The sequence below is a fragment of the Prionailurus viverrinus genome, chromosome A1 (assembly GCF_022837055.1).
Source record: "Prionailurus viverrinus isolate Anna chromosome A1, UM_Priviv_1.0, whole genome shotgun sequence".
In the NCBI taxonomy this organism is placed as follows: Eukaryota; Metazoa; Chordata; class Mammalia; order Carnivora; family Felidae; genus Prionailurus; species Prionailurus viverrinus.
The window spans coordinates 198,448,387-198,468,697 of NC_062561.1; the positions used below are offsets into that span (position 1 = coordinate 198,448,387).

The 20,311-nt window shown below is 50.3% G+C and overlaps 1 protein-coding gene across 2 annotated transcripts in view; it reads right to left on the reverse strand.

Moving 5' to 3' along the window:
- The window catches only part of AFAP1L1 (actin filament associated protein 1 like 1), a 62,988-nt gene that overhangs the window by 10,687 nt on the left and 31,990 nt on the right, over positions 1-20,311 (reverse strand). For both annotated transcript variants that reach the window (XM_047852784.1, XM_047852773.1), the window contains exons 6-15: positions 18,072-18,197; positions 17,189-17,400; positions 14,846-15,025; positions 12,800-12,892; positions 10,345-10,438; positions 9,950-10,102; positions 8,281-8,492; positions 4,954-5,099; positions 4,268-4,340; positions 2,326-2,437 (exon numbers count right to left, since the gene is read on the reverse strand). In XM_047852784.1, coding sequence (XP_047708740.1) covers positions 2,326-2,437; positions 4,268-4,340; positions 4,954-5,099; positions 8,281-8,492; positions 9,950-10,102; positions 10,345-10,438; positions 12,800-12,892; positions 14,846-15,025; positions 17,189-17,400; positions 18,072-18,197 — 1,401 coding nt within the window. The remainder of the gene's footprint in view (positions 1-2,325; positions 2,438-4,267; positions 4,341-4,953; positions 5,100-8,280; positions 8,493-9,949; positions 10,103-10,344; positions 10,439-12,799; positions 12,893-14,845; positions 15,026-17,188; positions 17,401-18,071; positions 18,198-20,311) is intronic.

A 20,311-nucleotide genomic window follows, 5' to 3' on the forward strand; every position in this document is an offset into this window, starting at 1 on the left:
AGATAAGGACCTTAAAGTCCCCAACCACCATCTGTTATTCCCAATATTTTATAAAATAAATAGTACCTCAACATCTCCAGAGTTGGAAGGACACAAATACAGAGGAAAACAGTCATTTACACTGAACAGATTGAGCAACCTCACAAGAGACCCCAAGCCAGAACTGCCTCATGAAGCCCTTCCAGGATTCCTGACCACGGAAACTGTGACGTGACTCATGTTTACTTTTGGAGCTAGTAAATTTTGGGTAATTTATTACCCAGTAATCGGTAGCTAATACATGACCTTGGGCAAGACCCTTCTCTTTAATGTTCTTCAGCTGTTTCATCTGAGACACGTTGTCGGACTAGATCCGTAGTTTGAGGAGCCCTGTGGTTTCACAGTGACGGCTACCAGGCTGCTGCAGGGGCAAAGCAGGGGCCGGCGGGTGGCCCAGCTCCAACCAGAGCAGCTCTCCTTCCATATCCCTGATAACCTGGACTTAACTATAACATTTGATTTGAAGAACCTGTGTTTTGTTTTCTTTGTTGTTGTTTTTTAATGTTCTGTGATTTCTTTAGTCTTACATGCCTATTTCAGTTTACTTTTCCATTTTATTTTCATTTATTTAAAAATTTGTTTTTAAGTTTTATGTATTTAAGTAATCTCTACACCCAACGTGGGGCTCAAACTCATGACTCCGACATCAAGCGTCACATGCTCTGACTGAGCCAGCCAGGCGCCCCTACTTTTCCATTTTAAAATGGGCAGTCCTGGGGCACCTGGGTGGCGCAGTCGGTTAAGCGTCCGACTTCAGCCAGGTCACGATCTCGCGGTCCGGGAGTTCGAGCCCCGCGTCAGGCTCTGGGCTGATGGCTCAGAGCCTGGAGCCTGTTTCCGATTCTGTGTCTCCCTCTCTCTCTGCCCCTCCCCCGTTCATGCTCTGTCTCTCTCTGTCCCAAAAATAAATAAACGTTGAAAAAAAAATTAAAAATAAAATAAAATAAAATGGGCAGTCCAGGGGCGCCTGGTGGCTCAGTCGGTTAAGCGTCCGGTTTCAGCTCAGGTTATGATCTCGTGGTTCGCGAGTTTGAGCCCCGTGTCGGGCTCTGTGCTGACAGCTCAGAGCCTGGAGCCTGCTTTGGATTCTGTGTCTCCCTCTCCCTGTGTCCTTCCCCCGCTCGCGCTCTGTCTCTCTCTCTCTCTCAAAAATAAATAAACATTTAAAAAAAATTAAAAAGGACATTCCATAAAGGCCCATATTTCCAGTGCCAGTGAGAGTAGAGCGTCAGGAATGTTACACAACAAGCGTCTGATTGTTCAGTGGGAAAACTCAGACCCAGAGAGGGGAAGGGACTTTTCCAAAGTTACGCAGGAATTAAACGATCAAGTGGGGAACGGAATATAGCTCTCCTGACCCCCAGAAGAGATTGTCTATATTCATGAAATGGAGATCTAATAAAGAAAAGTATTTAAAAAATTAATCTTCAAAAAGCAAGGGACAGAACTTGACTGTGATCAGGTGCAGGGGGCAGAACTATAAAGTAATAAATAAAAGACTCTTGGAACGTGCTGTCCTACAGGAAGCTGGCCTGCTCATAAATCACACAGGAGCAGAGATCAGTGTTGGAAATCAAACAGAATTTGCCATAGCCTGCCATACTTAGCCTGTATTGTGCTGTGTGGCAATCAGGCAACTCATGGAGCTCCTATGGGGATGCCAGGCAGAGCCCGGGCTAGGACACAGAGGCGAGCCGTGCCTTCCAGGCAGCTGCCTGAAGGGTATCTGGAGGAGTTCATTTCTCCACTTGTCACCCCAGATCAGAAATTATAAATTGTTAGCTTTGGAACAGACAGAGCCTGAGGATGAATTTTACACGTGCATATATGTGCATACATATATAAGAGACGATGAAACATAAAAACATATTTGGCCTTATTTAATGCTAACATTTTTGAAAATTAATTGCTAGTGTTAAGAAATAAGTGAATTTCACATAATGGCTAGATTTCTGGTCTCTTGAGTAATCTGCAAACCTGGGATGGCATGGCTGTATGGGAGCCACCGGCTGGGGCTGGGTAGTGGCCAGCCCTATAGCTGGAGCCTGAGTTCTCCGGCTTCCTGCAGTCTTCCCCCACCCCGTTCCCTAGTGTTTCTCCTCTGAGGCCACTTGCTAGCTGCCCTTCAGCACTTGGCTTGTGCCGTCATTTTTCTTACGGTAGGGTATTTTCTTATATCTCACTTCACTCATTAATTTGCCTGCCTGACGTCCGGAGGAATTCGATTTGAGACCCCCTACCCTGCGGATTGTTTCCTTCCTTTCCTCCCTCCCACATGGGACTCACTGGAGGCATGGCGCTTGACTTTGACCTGCGGATCCACGCGATGGGACTTCTCACTGCAGGAGGAGGCATGGCGTTTCACCTGGGCCCCAGTGGGACGCTTGGGCTCCTCGTCCTGGATGGGAGGTGGAGAAAGGAGTTGAAGTACAGGTAGGCTCAGGGCCCTCAATGCGGGTGTGTGTTCTGGTCCAAGTGTGGTGGGTGAGCGTTGCAGGACCTCTGAGATCTAGGTCTTACATTTTTAGACCAGGGCGGCACTCAACAGTTTATAGACTACTTCTACTAGCATATATCATTTGATCCTCATCCCTTCCTGTTGGGGGCAGCAGAAGGCGCCCTTAAACTGGGATATCTGCTGAGAGGAAATCGGGAAGTCTCAGAGGGCTGTAGGTGACCATATTTGATTTATCTTTTTTTTTTTTAACGTTTATTTATTTTTGATTCAGAGAGAATCTCTCAGAGAGAGAGCGTGAATGGGGGAGGGCCAGAGAGAGGGAGACACAGAATCTGAAACAGGCTCCAGGCTCTGAGCTGTCAGCACAGAGCCCGACGCGGGGCTCGAACTCACAGACCGCGAGATCATGACCTGAGCTGAAGTCGGACGTTTAACCGACTGAGCCACCCAGGCGCCCCCCATATCTGATTTATCACAGATATTTCTCTCTTCACATCCTTTGGAAGTGTCCCTGAAATTTTCCGAAATGGCTAAATATAGAGTTCTCAAGGAAGATAAAAAGTCATGGATGATGTCAGCCAATGGTGGAAGGAACATAAGTTAATAAACTGGCTATACCTTTGTGCATGATGAGTATTAAGGGCACTCAGAACCCTGTCAGAGCTCAGGGAACCATGAATGGAATGCGATAATAATGTAATATAATAATGATATTGATAACAATAGTACTCTTTACTCGGTGTAAGACCTTCCAATGTGTAGGCATGGTGCCCATACAGTATTTCATCTAGTTCTTGCAATGATTCAATCAGGTAGCTTTTATGTATTCATCTGAAGCCAGCAAGTGAGGACCAGAGAAGTGAAGCCCAAGGTAACCCGGATTCAGCCCTGAGTCCAAAGTTCATGCCCCTAGGTACTAAGCTGTCTTGCTACTGAGCTCTTGCAGTTGAGGAAGATCTCAAGCTGCATCCACTGGCTCATATGAATCTGAAGAAAGACCATATAAGTGGAAGGAGGATGGCTGGAGAAGTTTCTAGAAAAGGGAGTCTCAGAGGTGAGAGCTCTGTGTCATCCGGCACCGTCTAGGGCAGGGGTCCTGGCGCGCAGATATGTCTGCTTTCCTTGGCAGCCGGATCCCCTCTTTCTCCCCTAGCCGTGAGGCCTGACCCGCCCACCGGTGTCTGATCAGAATGTGGCTGTCTGGCTCTCCCGTGGAAGGAAAAGACACGGGACATGCGGCCAGAAGCAGTGTGGTTCATGTGATGGCTACAGAGGCCTCGCTGTAAATGAACGAGCTGGCCTCTCCTTGATTTAGTGAGCAAGACAGGGAGAGTCTATCCTGGAAGCTGAAGCCCAGACTGTGGATGCCACAGATGAAGGTCTATGGGAGTGGCCACCCAGTTAGTGCCCCCGCTCCAGGCCCCACTGAGTCAGCACCATCAGTCTGGAGAGCAGTAAACAGCTGGAGAGCCCAACACCTTGCTCAGACCGGCACAGTGCTTTGCATTATATAGAGTCCTTTCCTCTTCCTGATCTGGGGAGCTTTCTGTTGCACTACCCAGCCTCCTGGGCCGAGGATTCCTTATCTGGAGCCATGATCTATGGCAAGAAGGGTCCTCCCTCCCCTTCCAGCTGCCGGGCAAATGAAAATCATCTGTGAGGCAAAGATAAAAAGACACAGTGACAGAGACAGAGAGAGAGAGAGAGAGAGAGAGGAAGAGCTGATCAGTGGCCTTTGCCACGTTCCCAGGCACTCCCAAGGGACCCTACCTGTATCTTTTCATAAGGAACATCATCATACACACGGGGTTCAGGCCACTGATCCTGGCAGGATCTTGCATACCTAGAAAAGGTAAGGTGCAATGATGATGGCACTTTGTGGCTTACGGTGCTTTCCTGTCCACTCTCGTTCGATTCTGGCAGCAGCTTGCGATGGATGTTGGAAGGTTAGTAACGGCAACCATGGCAGGCAGCACTGGGAGGTTGCTGTATTAAGGCCTCGCAGGCAGGGACCCACATGATTCTCATAACCACCTGAGAGGCAAGTAATTCATCACCTCCATTCTCTAAGCGAGAAAACAGGATCCAAGCTGGCAAGCAACCACCCCAAGCTGTTGCTCATGAGTTGCGGCTGGAACCCGGCTCTTCTGACCAGCCCTGAGCCTTCCTGATGCCCGAGGGTGTGAGAACCTATGGTTCCGTGGCTTAGAGCCGAGCCCAGATCATTACCCCAAAGGGCCTCTGCTCTTCTGCTCGTCCCATCCACAGCTCCCCCTGACCCCGGACCACCTCCGTTAGCCAGCTCACGCCTGCCTGCTGGAAGGCGAAGACACCCCCCTCTGACCTCCCAAGGAAGCGGCGTCCTCCTCAGCTCTTCCTCCCTTCCCTCCCACTGCCCACGGCTGGGCTCAGAGGCTCTGAGAGGCTGCTGCGGGCTGCGGGGAGCCGGCCCTTACAGGAAGGAGTTGCGCCCTGCGCTGACGATGCTGGTTAAGGTCTCCACGTCCACGTAGTCATAGTGCAGCGCCTCGGGGGTGACTTTGGAGCCCATCTCCGCCAGCAACAGCCCAAGCCAGCGGCCCATGTCCTCTGAGCAGTTTGCCTGAGGAAAAGGAGGCACAGGCTGATTGCACTTCAGTACTGTTAGGGCCTCAGGCTACCTGCTCACTTCAGCCGGACCCATATTTGTATAGTACCTGCTGTGTTCCCAGTACTTCCGGGTCCAAGGGGAACAGGCCTGCAACACGCATCCAGAAACCCGAGTGGCTCCTTACCTTTTCTTTATTCAGGTTTTGGCTCTAATGCAACCTCCTCAGAGAAGTCCTCCCTGACCATCTCTCTAAGACACACTGCCCGCCGCACCCCCCCCCCCCCCCACCACTCCCCACTATCTTCAGAGCCATTTCGATGTGAAAACAGCATTTGGGCATTCCCTGGTTTTTTTTTCTTAATACTTACTTTTTGCTAGAGGAGGCTGTTTCTCACATAACCCAATCAAAAAATTTTTTCTTATAATTGCCAATGTTTTTGTAGCACTGTATACAGGAAAATTGCCAAGAAGTTGCTGTAACCAACCCCCCCCCCCGTTAGTTCTCATTTAAAGAGCGTTATTATGAAATCAACTTGGCACACGACTGCTAAACTTGAATAAAGGAGTCACACTTCTTGCCAGAAAGCTCTGTGTATAATTTAAGGGACAAAAGAGACCTATCTCACCCTCTCAAAAGTAAAAGTTGAGTGACAGAGGCAATATATCTTGAAATTTAAGAAATGGGTGAGGCAGTGGGTACTGGGCAAAGAAAACAAGGTCCAGAGGCTGGGTTTTGGTTCTAAGATAAGACCAAGAGGCTAATGACCCCCTTGGAGCCTTGGATAAAGCACCTGGCAGCCCAGGCCTCAGTTTCCTTGTTTGTACTCTGAGGGAGGAGTTCTTTAATGTTTCCTTCAGCATTAACATTTTAAATTCTAAAAAGCCAAAGGACTGATATGTAGAAGAGAGGGAGACTCAACGCATTCTACAGGACCTCAGAGAGGAGGGTGAGTGCCAGGGGGTGGGAACAACAGTGAGTGGGTGGGATGAAATCACATTTTCTTTTTTTTTTAAATTTTTTTTTCAACATTTATTTATTTTTGGGACAGAGAGAGACAGAGCATGAACGGGGGAGGGGCAGAGAGAGAGGGAGACACAGAATCGGAAACAGGCTCCAGGCTCTGAGCCATCAGCCCAGAGCCTGACGCGGGGCTCGAACTCACGGACTGCGAGATGGCGACCTGGCTGAAGTCGGACGCTTAACCGACTGCGCCACCCAAGCGCCCCAATGACCTGGCTGAAGTCGGACGCTTAACCGACTGCGCCACCCAGGCGCCCCAAAATCACATTTTCATTCAGCCATTTGTTCAACAAATAGCAAAAGAGGCCTTAGTATGGGCTGGGCATCATGCTGGGTTCTGGAAAAACAAAAGTATATGAAGCAGGTATGATTCCGGTCTTCACAGAGCTTCAAGATTTCAACTCAATATGGAGACCATCTTTCTAAAAATACAGCTGCTTGCACTTTCAACAATAGCCAAATTATGGAAGGAGCTCAAATGTCCATCAACTGATGAATGGATAAAGAAGATGTGGTTTTTATATACAATGGAATACTACTTGGCAATGAGAATGAATGAAATCCTGTTGTTTGCAGCAATGTGGGTGGAACTGGAAGGTATTATGCTAAGTGAAATAAGTCAGTCAGAGAAAGACAGATATCATGTTTTCACTCTTATGTGGAATTTGAGACACTTACCAGAAGACCACGGGGGAAGAAAAGGGGAGAAAATAGTTACAAACAGAGAGGGAGGCAAACCATAAGAGACTCTTTTTTTTAATTTCATTTTTTTTTAATTCACATCCAAATTAGTTAGCATATAGTGCAACAATGATTTCAGGAGTAGATTCCTTAATGTTCCTTACCCATTTAGCCCATCCCCCCTCCCACACCCCGTCCAGTAACCCTCTGTTTGTTCTCCATATTTATGAGAAAAGACTTTTTAAAAATATTAAAAAAAATTTTTTTAAATGTGTATTTATTTTAGAGACAGAGAGACAGAGCACAAGCAGGGTCAGGGCAGAGCGAGAGGGAGACAGAATCTGAAACAGGCTCCAGGCTCTGAGTTGTCAGCACAAAGTCCGACACGGGGTTTGAACTCACGAACCGTGAGATCATGACCTGAGCCGAAGTCGGACACTCAACTGACTGAGCTACCCAGGTGCCCCGAGAAAAGATTCTTTTTTTTTTTTTTTTAATTTTTTTTTTTCAACGTTTATTTATTTTTGGGACAGAGAGAGACAGAGCATGAACGAGGAAGGGGCAGAGAGAGAGAGGGAGACACAGAATTGGAAACAGGCTCCAGGCTCCGAGCCATCAGCCCAGAGCCTGACGCGGGGCTCGAACTCACGGACCGCGAGATCGTGACCTGGCTGAAGTCGGACGCCTAACCGACTGCGCCACCCAGGCGCCCCGAGAAAAGATTCTTAAATGCAGAGAACAAACTGAGGGTTGATGGGAGCGGTGGGGGGGGGGGGGAGGGGAAAATGGGTGATGGACATTGAGGAGGGTGCTTGTCAGGATGAGCACTGGGTGTTGTAAGGAAGCGATGAATCATGGGAATCTACTCCTGAAGCCAAGAGCACACTGTACACACTGTATGTTAGCTAACTTGGCAATAAACTATATTAAAAAAAAATAAAAATAAAAAATAAAAAAATAAAAAAATACATAGCTGCTTGATAGGGGCAGGCTGCTTTGAAGGGCAGTGATTTACCTGAGGTGGATGGCCACTGGTGGGAAGGTTTTAGAGGGGATTCCAGAATCAGATCCAGGTTAAATCAGACTAGGGGCCTTTTAGGCTTGGGATTTTAAGATAGGGGTGAATAAACAAGCCGTACTTCTAGAGTTTGCCAGATATAGCAAATAGAAATGCAGAATGCTCTGTCAAACTTGAATTTCAGATAAACAACAGATACTTTTTCAGTATAAGTATATCCCAAATATTGCATGGGATATATCTGCATTAAAACCATTGTTGTTTATCTGAAATTCCAATTTAAGTGGGCATGCTGTATTTTAACTGGTAGTCCTTCTTGGTCACTTGGCAGTAGTTGGGCTTACTTTTCCTTTTTCCTCAGTCCCTGTAATGTCAGGAGCAAGGCCCCCCCGGCCCCCAACAAAAGCCCACACCCAGGCCAGTGCTCCTCTCAGCCGCCACCACCAAGAACCTCCTGGATTCTCTCTTCTCACCTCCAAGATGGCGACCTCTTGTCGGTTGCGCAGAATCCTGAAGGCAAATGGATGTCTGGGCCCAAAGCCTGGGGCCACCTCACAGCCATGGAGAGTAATGGCATTCACATGAGTCCGCAGGTCTGTGTGGTCCTTGTGGAAGTACAGGGTGTTGCATTTCAGACGACACCAGCGTTCCCTCCAGCCTTGGTTCACCAACACGTTCAGATAGCCTGGGAGGAGGAGACCAGTGGGTATGACCTCCTGACAACCCGGTCCTGGGGAAACCCAAGGTGGGGGCTCTGAATCATGTTCCTGGGTCTATATCCTGTGGACGAAGTGCCTGGACAATCCTCATTCTCTAGCTGGAAAAAGGAACCTCGTGGGTCCAGGATCCGCTCACTTTCTCTGGGCTTGTGACCTCCGGTACCCTCTTCCCCTGAGTTTCATTTCCCTACATGAAATGAGGATTGACACTCACGTTCCCATACTGCTACACGGCCTTTGTACCACACTGAGCTTGGTGAAAAGGGCAGGGACTATTGTATGGGTGAATAAAAGACACAACTTTCCTCCTCTCAAAATACCAGAGCTATTAATGAGACAGAAAATAATGGGTGATGCTGACACCTGGTGGCAGCATGTGGGAACAAAACTAGCCAAGAGAAGGGGCTGGTGACCAACAGGTTTAAGAATTCCTTCTTAACATTTTAGGTTTCAATCAATTTTCCCCCAGTAACATGCCCTGATTCACTGGTTACAAAATATTTCTTTATAGCCATGTGCTTTTATAATATTTTTTTCAAGTTTAATGGAATATTACTGCATATCCAAAATACAGAATTTTCTGTTGGATTCCAGTGCATGGAACATTGCATTAACGTGAACGGACTAATATGTCTTCCCTTCCAAACCATATCTAACTCACACTGAATGCATTTATTTGTAAATGTTTTATTTATTTTTGAGAGAGAGAGCAGGGGTAGGGGCAGAGAGGGAGGGGGACAGAGAACCCAAAGTGGGCTTTGCACTGAGAGCAAATGCAGAACTCATGACCTGAGCTAAAGTCGGATGCTCAGCTGACTGAGCCACCCAGGTGCCATTTGAATGCACTTATAATAAAAGTACTTAAAGATTTTTATCCAAGAAATTTCCTTATAAGACTGGGTCAGGGCGCCTGGGTGGCTCAGTCTGTTGTGTCTGACTTCAGCTCAGGTCATGATCTCACGGTTTGTGAGTTCAAGCCCCATATCCGGCTCTGTACTGGCAGCTCAAAGCCTGGACCCTGCTTCAGATTCTGTGTCTCCCTCTCTGCCCCTCCCCTGCTCGCATTCTCTCTCACTCTCTCTCTCAAAAAAAAAGACTGGTTCGTAACTTACACACCCAGCATGTTATGTGCCAAGAGGAAATAAGATACTCTCCCTCCATCACAGTGTAGGAAACTGAGGCCCAGAGGCAGGTGGTGATTGCAGCTAAGGTCACAGGGAACACAGAAATAGGGGGGTCAGTTGGCTTTTCCTTCTGCTGAGTGTTGTGGAAAGGCATGGAATGTTGATGCCGTGGGGGTTAGGTAGGATTCTCTCCTCTGCCTTGGGGGCAAGGTGGAGGAGGCTCAGAGGGTTTTCTGGCTTAGCCCAGGGGTCCACAGCAGCAGGGTCTGAACATCCTCCTCCTGGTGCCCAGGACCCACCACAGCACGGGACCTCCTGGTCGGGGCAGGATGTCTGTAGGCCATCAGCCAGCGGCTTCTTCTTGGAGAAGCTGATGATGCGGGTGATCTTGCGGCCTGCAGCCCTGCTCATTGAACCCTTCAGCTCTGCCAGACTGCTCTTCTTCCCTTTGCCTGTTGCCATGGAGATGGGTTAGGGGAAGGGAGGGAGCCCCAAGTCCCAGATCCACCCACCCCGGCCTTCCCAGTGGCCCTTTCAGCCCGCAAATGGGGCCTGGCTGCGGCTGCAGGTGCAGACGGAGCAGGTCACCCTTCCCAGATCTCCAGGGTGGTCAGGACCTGCTCCGTGCTGTGTGCCCAGGAAGGACCCCTCCCGGCTCTGACATCCTCCAGCCTGAACCCCCAGAGGCTCCTACCATGATCGCAGGCCTCCCGGCGGCCCAGAGTGGAACAGTTATCACCCATGCCCAGGCTGTCCGAATCTGAGGTCTGCTTCTCTTGAGACAGTCTCTGGGGAGGGACACAGACAGCCCCATGTCAGAGGGCACACTCAGAGGTCCCCCTTTGTTGGTTCAATACCCCCAACCTCTGCACATGATGATTGCCTAACAGATATTTGTCAGCAGCTCTCACGTCCTGACACTATGCCAGGTATGGGGAAGACAATGCTGGCTTAGGATGGTCGTGTCTTCGAATCTCTCACAGCCTGTTTGGGGAGCCAGGCAATTAGGTGTAATAAATTCCCAGGGTTTTCCATATTTGGCATTTAAGTGGGAAGGTATTTAAGTGGGATACTAATGTAATGCAACTGGTTTAGGGAGTGATCGCCAGTGGCAACGTGGGGACAGACTGTAAGGGAAAGAGCCACATAAGACAGTGTCGTCCTGGGCAAGGTCAGACGCGGGAAAGGGAGGCGCTAAGATGACAGGATGTAGAGAAAGGGACGGGTTGGCATGTTCAGAATAGTTCGGGACCGGGAGATATGAGTGGTGACAGGAGAGGGGTCGTTAGTCATGAGGATGTGGGAAAATCCTTTCCTCTCCCCAAGGCTCTGTTTTCTCACCTGAGGCACACCCTCCCCAGGGAGCCGGCCCAAGTGCAATGGCAAGGCCAACAGACAACAGACCGAATCACTTCTAACACTTCCGCAAAGTGCTGCCCTCTTGCTCTAAAAAGCTCAACTGTGCCAGCCAGACTTGGGACAGGATTGAAATGGCACCAACCCATTTAAAAAGAATTACAGAGCTCTGAGGCCTCTCCACCTTTCCTGCCAACGACTTCCCAGACCAGGCTCAGGGATGCTTTGCTATACGCACAGAACTTGGGGGCAGGGGGAGATAGGAGAGGCCGTGTGCTCCCCCCGATTTCCAAAGGCTGGAAACATGGCAACGGTCAGAATTGGGCCATCTGTCAAAAGCATAATGGATCTCCCCTACAAGGAGAGAAACAAGTGTGAAACAAGTTATTTGTTTCTATTTGTTCTGCAATGGTGTACAGGTGGTTAAGTTTTTCATCAAGATAGAAGGCAAACACAAAACACGTTCTGAACACTTTGGAACTGACTTAATGACGGTGACACTTCACGTACAAGACTCCATGGAGAGACAGAGCCACCGATACCATGTCCCCACTCCAAACACACCCTCCTAAATATTTGAGCTGCCCTCCCCCTATACGCTCGGCCCCAGGAACATTCCTCTGCACACGCCCGGGACCGAACCACGGCACGCACCTGCAGGTGCGTGTATGCGTCTACACGTTTACGCCGTCAACGTTGCTTTCCTTCAGGCCCTACTAACGGCAAGGGCCAAGTGAGGGTAGGGTTGCACTTCTCCAGCATCTGCCTGGCATGAGATCCCCCTACCTGTCCTCTCCTAGGGACTACATGCTGACCCTGCAGCTTTGCTTCCACTGTGCCCCAGCAGCCCCTGTCCCTTGGCCCACCTCTGCCCCCATGCAGTGTCGCCCTTCCTTACTAGCTGTTCACTCTCACAAATGTGCTCTCTCGGAGAAGCTTCCCCGACGCCTGAGACAGGAGCAGGCCCTTGGGTACCTGGTACTCTTCCCTCCCAGCACTCCTGCAGCCCAGCATTCGCATCTGCCCCACCCTGGGGAGCTCAGCGTGTGTCTCTGTCAGGATGGCTCTTGTGCACCTGCCGCACGGCGCTCCCGGCCTGCTCCCCGAGCAGAGCTCAGTCTGCCCCTCCGTGAGCGATGGGACGGCGAAACCATCAAGAGCCAGGTGTCTGGGGGTATATACATCCTTGCTCTGTTTCTTACTGACTCTGCGACTTTGGGCAAACCTCTCTGTGCCTCAGCTTCCTCCTCTGAAAATGTGACTCGTCAAAGAGTTGTTGTGGAAATTAAATTAGGCCATTCATGTAAAGCATCAGGGACACTGTCGGCCACACAGTCATACTCTATGAATACTAACCTTTATTATATCATGTGAGCCCCGTGTGTGTGGGTTTGGGGCTGAGTCCCTTCATCACCCACCGGCACCTGGCAAAGCAAAGGCACTAGGCACATACTTTCCGACTGCCTGAGCAATCGCTAAATGACCGCCTCGCTTGTGTCCCATCGGGCCACACTCTTCTGACAGTTCCCAATTTGCTTTAAATGGCTCCGGTCAACCGCGACTTCCTCCTGTCCTGGCGGTGTTAGTTACTCCCTCCTCTGGCTCACACTGCACCCTGGACATGGGCATTCGTTCATTCGTGCGTTCATCAATTCAGTAGACGTTTATTGATACGCTGAGGTGCCAGCTCTATGGCTTGGCTTCACCACCAGCCTGTGAATTTCCCCGGGGGCACAGCCCCTGTTGAGTCACCACTGCCTGGCACAGAGGAGGCCTTGTGGAGACAGATGTACCTTGTCTAGGTCCAGCTTGCACACGAGGACTGGGGATCTGGGCATGTCTGCCCCCTCTGTGCCCCCGGCAGGCCTGCTCACCTCTCGGATGACCTGTGGAGAGGACACACAGCTGTGAGCAGGTGGGCAGGGATACTGTGGAGGCAGCAGGAATGGGTCGATGTGGCCTCCCGCCACACGTATGGGGCCCATCAGGGTTTGAACACGGCTTTCTCCTGTGTCTACCCCTTGAATCGAAAAGTCAGGGGGCTGGGAACCAAGAGGCGTGGCTTCTAGACCTGGCTCCGTTGCTAATTAGTTGTGTGGCTTTGCGAAAGCCATTTTCTCCTCTGGGCTTCGCCTTCCCTGTCTGTAACATGGGGATAATACTGGCCCTCTGCTTATGTCCTTGGGTTGCCTGAGGACCAGTGCGATCGTGGGTGTGAAGGGCCACGTGAACCAGGACGCCCTGCACAAGCGTGAGGGACTGTCTTCTGTGACCATGCGGAACCTCCGCATCAGCCTATAGGGTGGCCGGGGCCGTCTCCTCCATTTTGAAGATGTGGGAGCTGAGATTCCGTGGCATTCACATGACCTGAGCATGAAATCAGAATGGCCACCACTGGTTGCTCACCAATCCGTGGCTTTACGTGGGTTATCCCACTGTATCCCCATAGCAGCCCTGAGGGGCAGGGACAAGTGGGATCCCCATGTCACAGATTAGGATGATGGGGCTCTGAGAATGAAGCCATGGTTGCCTGACCTTAACCTCTGGACTAATGACCTGCCAGCATCGGGATGTCAAGACTGTCTCCAGTCCAGGCTCAGTCTTTAGTCTCAATCTCCAGTCTAGGGCTCCTTCTGCTGACCCACCCGGCCCCTGGAGGGCAGAGGCTCCCCCAGAAAGCAGGTTCTCTCACTTCCTTCCCCTCCTGAGACAAAGATAATGAGCAACACTAAACATCCCAGGGGAGAGCTGATTGTCACAGGAAGGAAGGGAGGCTAGGGAGGGAGGAAGGTGTTTGGTTGCTTTGTTTCAGCAGGAAGATCAGAGGAAAAGGCAGAAAGGTGTCAGAGTGAAAGAGGGGCAGGGTGCAGGGACATGGCCGGCGGTAAGGGACTGGGGATAGGGGCCCCACCACCATCCCACAGTGATCACTGACAGTTACTAAGTACTTCCTGCCTAGGGGGCACCCTATTAAATGCTCTCTAGAATCTTTACAAGAACCATTTTACAGAAGAGCAAACTGAGGCACAGATAGGCAAAGTCATTTGCAGAAGATCACATAGCCAGTAAGTGCCACTTAGGCCTGGGACTTGAACTCAAGTCCGTGTGCCACCAGAGTCCTCCCCTGTCATCACTATGGCACCCTGCCTATGGCCTTTGGAGGAGATTTCCTCGTCAGCTTCTAATCCTGGCTCAAACCACTCTGTTGTGTGACCTTTGGCAAGTCACGTCAGATTCCTGTGTCTCAGTTTCCTCATCTGTACAATGGGGAACGATAATAGTCCTATTGCAAACAGTAAATGAGGTCATGGATGTGAAGCTCTTAGCGCAACATGTGGCCCGAAGTTAAGTGCTCAGCATAAGGTAACTCTAATTGTTCTGCAGTCAGAGGCAAGATGCAGAAGCCGGACCGCAGGTGGAGGTTGCAAGCATGCACATTTCACCTAAGACAGGAAGGAGTTTTCCTGTTTTTTTTTTTTTTTTTTTTTTTTTTTTAAGGGATTAGCTTTATCTACTGATAAAATTAGCTTCCTTTAAAGATATTAAGCTCCCCATTCCAGGAGGTACACATGTGCAGCCTGGACAAGCCCACAGTAAGGGTGTCAGAAAGGGGATTCAAGTAACTAGAAGGAAGGCAGGACTCCAGCCTGGGGTCTGTCTCCTGGAGATGTCTGAGCCCACTTCCACGAGTAAGCCCTCGCCATGCACAGGTCGCCGATCACCACCCCTCCCCTGAGCAAGGCCTGCTCTCCCAGGGATGAGAGCCCACTGTGCTGAGAGCCGGGCCTGGGAAGAGAGGAAGGAGGGGCGGGAGAGGTGGGGCAGAGAGGGCACAGTACCTTGAGCCACTCCTCGGCTTGCTCCCGGCTCTGTAGTGCCAGCACCAGCACCTCGGTAGCCCCCTGGGAGAAGCGCAGCTCATGCCTCTTGTGCCGGCTGTCCTTGGGCACGTAGATGACACTGCAGATATCCAGCGCCAGCCTCAGATGCGGCTGCCGGTCCTTGGAGCTTTTGTAGCACTGGGCAGGAAGAGACGGGGTCACCCTTCTGGAGGGGAGGGCGGAGGAGGACTTGGGGGAGCTCGACCTACCCCACAGAGACCTCCCCCACCAAGCCCAGCTGTGGGCACTGCATGAAGACAGAGGCTGTGGCTATTCATTCCAGAGAAGAGTAGTCTGGAAAGGGGGCATTTTTGGACAATCTTCAGATCTCAAGGGCTACTGCGGGGCCCCAGGGGCACAACCACCCATCAGGAAGAGGCAGATTTTAGCATAAAACTAGGAAGACCATTCTAGTCTAAAGAACCAGAGAAGACACAGCCTGGCTCGGAAGGAAGCCAGCTCCGTGCTCTTAATGGGCTACCTAGCAGGAATGTGGGAGAGAGAATTCTAGGCGCGATGGAAGACTGGGCTTGGTTTATCAATAGTTTATCAATGATTATCACTTCCCAATTCTTATTATGAAGCCAGCATTACCTTGATACTGAGACCTGACAATGACATTCCAAAAAAGAAAAATGATAAGCTCATCTCAACCTGGTTGCAAAAGCCCTACAAAAAAATTAGCAAATGGAATCTGACACATATAAAAAGCATACTGTATCAAGACTTTATTTATTCTGGGATTGCAAGAGTGCACTAGCCTTTAAAAACCAACACTATAATTCATCATATAAGTAGAAAAAAAAGAAAAGCCACATCTATCAATAGACACAGAATAGGCATTTGATAAAATTCCCCACCCATCTGTAGTATAAATGAGCAAACTAGAGCTACAGAGGGGGGACTTCCTTAATGTGATAATAAAGACCTTCTACAGACCTCTCACAGCAAATATCAGCCTTAATAGTGAATTATTGTAACTCTCCCTTTGAGCTCTGGACTGAGACCAGGGCGTCTGCTCTTCCACCGACATTTACATTGTGTTGGAGATCCTAACCAATGCAATATGTCAAGAAAAAAAATGGCCTAAGGAGTGGGAAGAAGGGTCATGACCTTGGGACTGGTTCTGGCCTGGGGTGAGCTTCTCACTGCTCCAGGATGAAAAAAATGTCATGTTTCAAATGAGTATCTGTTGGGCAAGGCTTGTCAACAGACTTGGGGTTAAACAGCTTTGAATATTTTTGAATTATGTCCGCATTCCTACTCTGGAATTAAAGGCACATTTTCTTTTATGAAATGATGGCAAATTAAAAAAAAAAAACTAAGAAAGCAAGTTCCATTGTAAGTGCTTGGTTACAATGGGCTCAGTTTTAGAAAAGACAGATGTGTGGAAATGAGGGTGGAAATATGTATATTAAAACTTAACAGTGGTTAGCCCTTGATCAATGGGATTGTAGGTGGCTTTTGAAAAATGGTTTTCATCATGTTTTTCTCTAGTTTTATAAATGAACACATTTACTTGCCTAATGAAAACAACAAACATTGTTTTAAAGTGACTGGGGTGCCTGGGTGGCTCAGTCAGTTAAGTGTCTGACTCTTGATTTTGGCTCAGGTCATGATCTCACGGTTCATAGGATCTAGCCCCTACGTCTGGCTCTGTGCTGACAGTATGGAGGCTGCTTGGGATTCTTTCTCTCTCTGCCTCTCCTGTGCTCATGCTCTTTCTCTCTCTTTCTCTCTCTCTCTCTCTCTCCCCCCCCTCCCCTGCTTGTACACTTTCCCTCTGTCTCTAAAAAAATAAAATAAAATAATTAAAAAAAAATTTTTTTTTTCAACGTTTTTATTTATTTTTGGGGCAGAGAGAGACAGAGCATGAACAGTGGAGGGGCAGAGAGAGAGGGAGACACAGAATCGGAAACAGGCTCCAGGCTCTGAGCCATCAGCCCAGAGCCCGACGCGGGGCTTGAACTCACGGACCGCGAGATCGTGACCTGGCTGAAGTCGGACGCCCAACCGACTGCGCCACCCAGGCGCCCCAAAAATAAAATAATTTTAAGTGATAAAAAATTCATTCCTGGCAAAACAAAACTTGGCAACGTCTTTATCAGGTCTTTGAATATGTGTGTGTGTGTGTGTGTGTGTGTGTGTGTGTTTCCATTCTGCTCTAGTGGGAGAGCCTCTGTGCACAAAGCAAGCCCAGAGGAACTGAGGCAGACACACCTGCGCGCACGCACACACACACACACACACACACACGTAAGGCCACATGAGGCCCAGAGGCACATATCCGCAGCCACTCACCAGGAGCTGGTCCTCCTTGATGACGGTCAGCTGCTTGGCCCATTGCCCGAAGCGCTTTTTCCGCAGCAGGAAGGCACATATCCTGCAGTCCCTCACCAGGTGCATGGAGGCCTCCTCCGAGGGCCACTGGTGCGTGGGCTGTGGCCCTTTCCCTTCCTCCTCCTCCTCGTCGTAGGACTCGTAGGAGCTGCTCATCGCGTCAGAGTCGTTGTCTGCAGGAACCACAGGAAAGGACCCGCTACTGTGTCATTGCCTGGGAGGCACCTCCATACCCTTGTGCAGATGTCCTTGCCCCGGGGTCCCGGGACCAGGAGGGGGTGGGCGTGAGGTGTGATCATGGTGATCGCTAAACCCGCACATGGGCACCATGCTGTATAGATTTACCACTGGCCTTGCGATCTCGGTGACTTCACTTCTCAGAGTCCAACTTCCTTATCGGTAACATGGTCATAATGAAGGACAGTATCTACCTCATCCGGCTGTGAGCATCAGTGAATGCAGAGCGTTCAGCCCAGTGCCTGGCACTCGGCGGGCACTCAGTGAACATCGGCTACTGTCATTACCCCAAACAGCTTCACATCCACAATCTCAAGGGACTCTCACAGCACCCGCAAATCCCCATTTTATACAGAAGGCAACTGGAGGCTCAAAGAGAATAAATGACTCATTCGAGGTCAGTCACCAAGGATCAGGGCGAGGGTTAGATCCAGGGCTCCTGACTCCCATGCCAGTGGCCCTTCCACTGAACCCTGGACTCACTGAGTACCAGGGCTTGGGGCTTCTGTGGTGACCCAGAGGGGCTGGCACACACGTGTATTCCAAGGATCAGGTCAGGCCTGCTCTCTGAGGACAGAACCCTTCTGAATACCTGCCCCGTACTTACAGGAGTTCTTTAGCTCCCCATTCATCCTGGTCGCAGGGTAGCTGCTGTCTGCATCCTCGTAGTAGCCGTCCATGATGGAGTGGGCTGGGCTGCAGCCATCTGTGGGGTTGGTAGAGGGAGCAGCACCTTGGAGAGAGACAGGCAGACTGCAGGGGCTGTGGCTGGGGAAGACCCCAGACACCCTGGCCCTGCTTGGGGAAGAGACAGTGCAGCTCCCCGCAGCTCCCTGGCCGTGGTGAGGGGCCTCCTCTCTGCTCTAGCTCCCCGGATGCTCTCTGTGCTCCTGTGACCAGGAGCTGCCCTGCTGGGCCCCGTCACACCTCCAGGCTGTGTTCATGCTATTCTGTGTGCTGTCTTAGCTTTTGCTAGAGAACTCATCCTTCAATACCCAGATCAAAGATCTTTCTTCTGACCTTCTCGGGCAGAGAATAGTCAGCCGCTCCTCAGTGATCCCACAGCATTGGTGTGTGTGTGTGTGTGTGTGTGTGTGTGTGTGTGTGTATCTTGGTCATGGCTCTGATCCCTGTACGGCAAGGAGTGGTGCTCCAGCTGCCTGGGCTTAGCCCCCCTTGTCTTCTGTCACCTCAGTCCTCCCACTCCCCTCCTGATGCATATGCTTGCTCCCTCTGGTGAAAGCGATTCTCCTAAACCTCTGTGGCTCTACCACGGAGGAACTGGACTAAAGAAGATAATGGTAGTGCTTGCAACAGTGACCACAACAGCTGTCTACATGGAATTTTCCCAGCACATACCCACTGAGCTGGCAGCACAGCGCAGGGGTGGGGGCTATCTTAAACTGTATTCTGCATCGGAGCTACCGGGGTCTCTTTAAAATGCAGATGCCCGGGCCGTACCCCCAGAGATTCTGATTCACTGGTGTGGGCTGAGCTGAGGAATCTGCATTTTTTTTTAAAAAGCCTATTTAATAGGGCATTCCAAAACATGGAAAAATAAAAACTATACGGAAGTTCAAGAAATCGGATTTTTTTTTCAACAGTTAAGATTATTTTGATCCAGATGGTCGCTGGGGCATGCTCTGAAGGCCAGTGGGTTAAGGGCACGTGCTTTGGGTTGGATCAGATTTGAGATCAAATTTGTCGCCACCATTTGTTTAGTGACCTTGGGGGAAAAATCCCACAGTTTCTCTGCATTTCAGGGTCTTCACCCTAAAGTGATGTGTACAGTGCCCACCTTGGACGAGTGATAAAATGCATATAAGCTCTCAGCACAGTGCCTGGCACACAGAATGTGCTAGACGGATGCTAGATGTCATTATTATTTTCATCTCCTTTGATTCCCATAACGCAGGGAGGTAGGTATCAGCCCCATTTTACAGATGAGGAAACTGAGGCTCCACACAGTTTGCTAGTGACAGAGCCTAGATAAGAACTGAGGTTGCCTGCTCAGGGAATAGGGGCACATACCCTCTTCCAGGAAGCCTTCCTTCTTCACCCAGTACAACTGGCTGTCAAACCACAAGGTTCTGCAACGTGCTGCTCTGGGCTCCCAGCCCCTACCATCCATCTGTTTCCTGAGAACAGCAGCACTCGAATTCCCAGCGACTGGGATACCCAGTGCTAGCTCCCAAGTGATGGCCCCAGCCTGCCCTTCCCAGCAGGCTCTCTGAAGCCTCAGATGCTGGCAACATCCTGTGAGGTGGATGGTGGGGGGAGGTGTGACGGGGAAGAGGGAGGGGACACCCGGGGCAGTGCTCTTGAACACCTGGCAGGGCTGGACATCGGGTCAGAGGAAGGATATTCCCTGATGGGCTTGGCGCCCTCTCCCTGGTCAAGCTCCCTGACCCTTCCTGAGGCCCGCCCTTCCCTCCTGCCCCAGGATCCCTGCTGCCTCATCTGAGGGGAGCCATGAGCTCCCTGGGGAGGTGGAGGGGCCTCACCCAGCTGAGGGGCTTGGCCTGGGATTCAGGGCCCGGCAGCACTTTGTCTCCGCCCTCCTCCCCTGTCCTCAAGTGGAGAACAGAACAAAGTCACCTGCTTCCCATACAAACCGCCGCTTGGAGCCCCACAGACACCAAGAATCTCAAGGCTGAAGACAGCCACTGATCCCCTGGTCCAAGCCCAGCACTTCACTCTGCTTTAACTAGTTTATTAGTGGTGAAAATAATATACCGCAGTAGCCCAGAGGTGGAGAGAACCCAGGCGTCCATCAACTGATGAAAGACTAAACAAAACGTGGTCTCTCCCTACACTGGAATATTACTTGGCCATAAAGAGCAAATG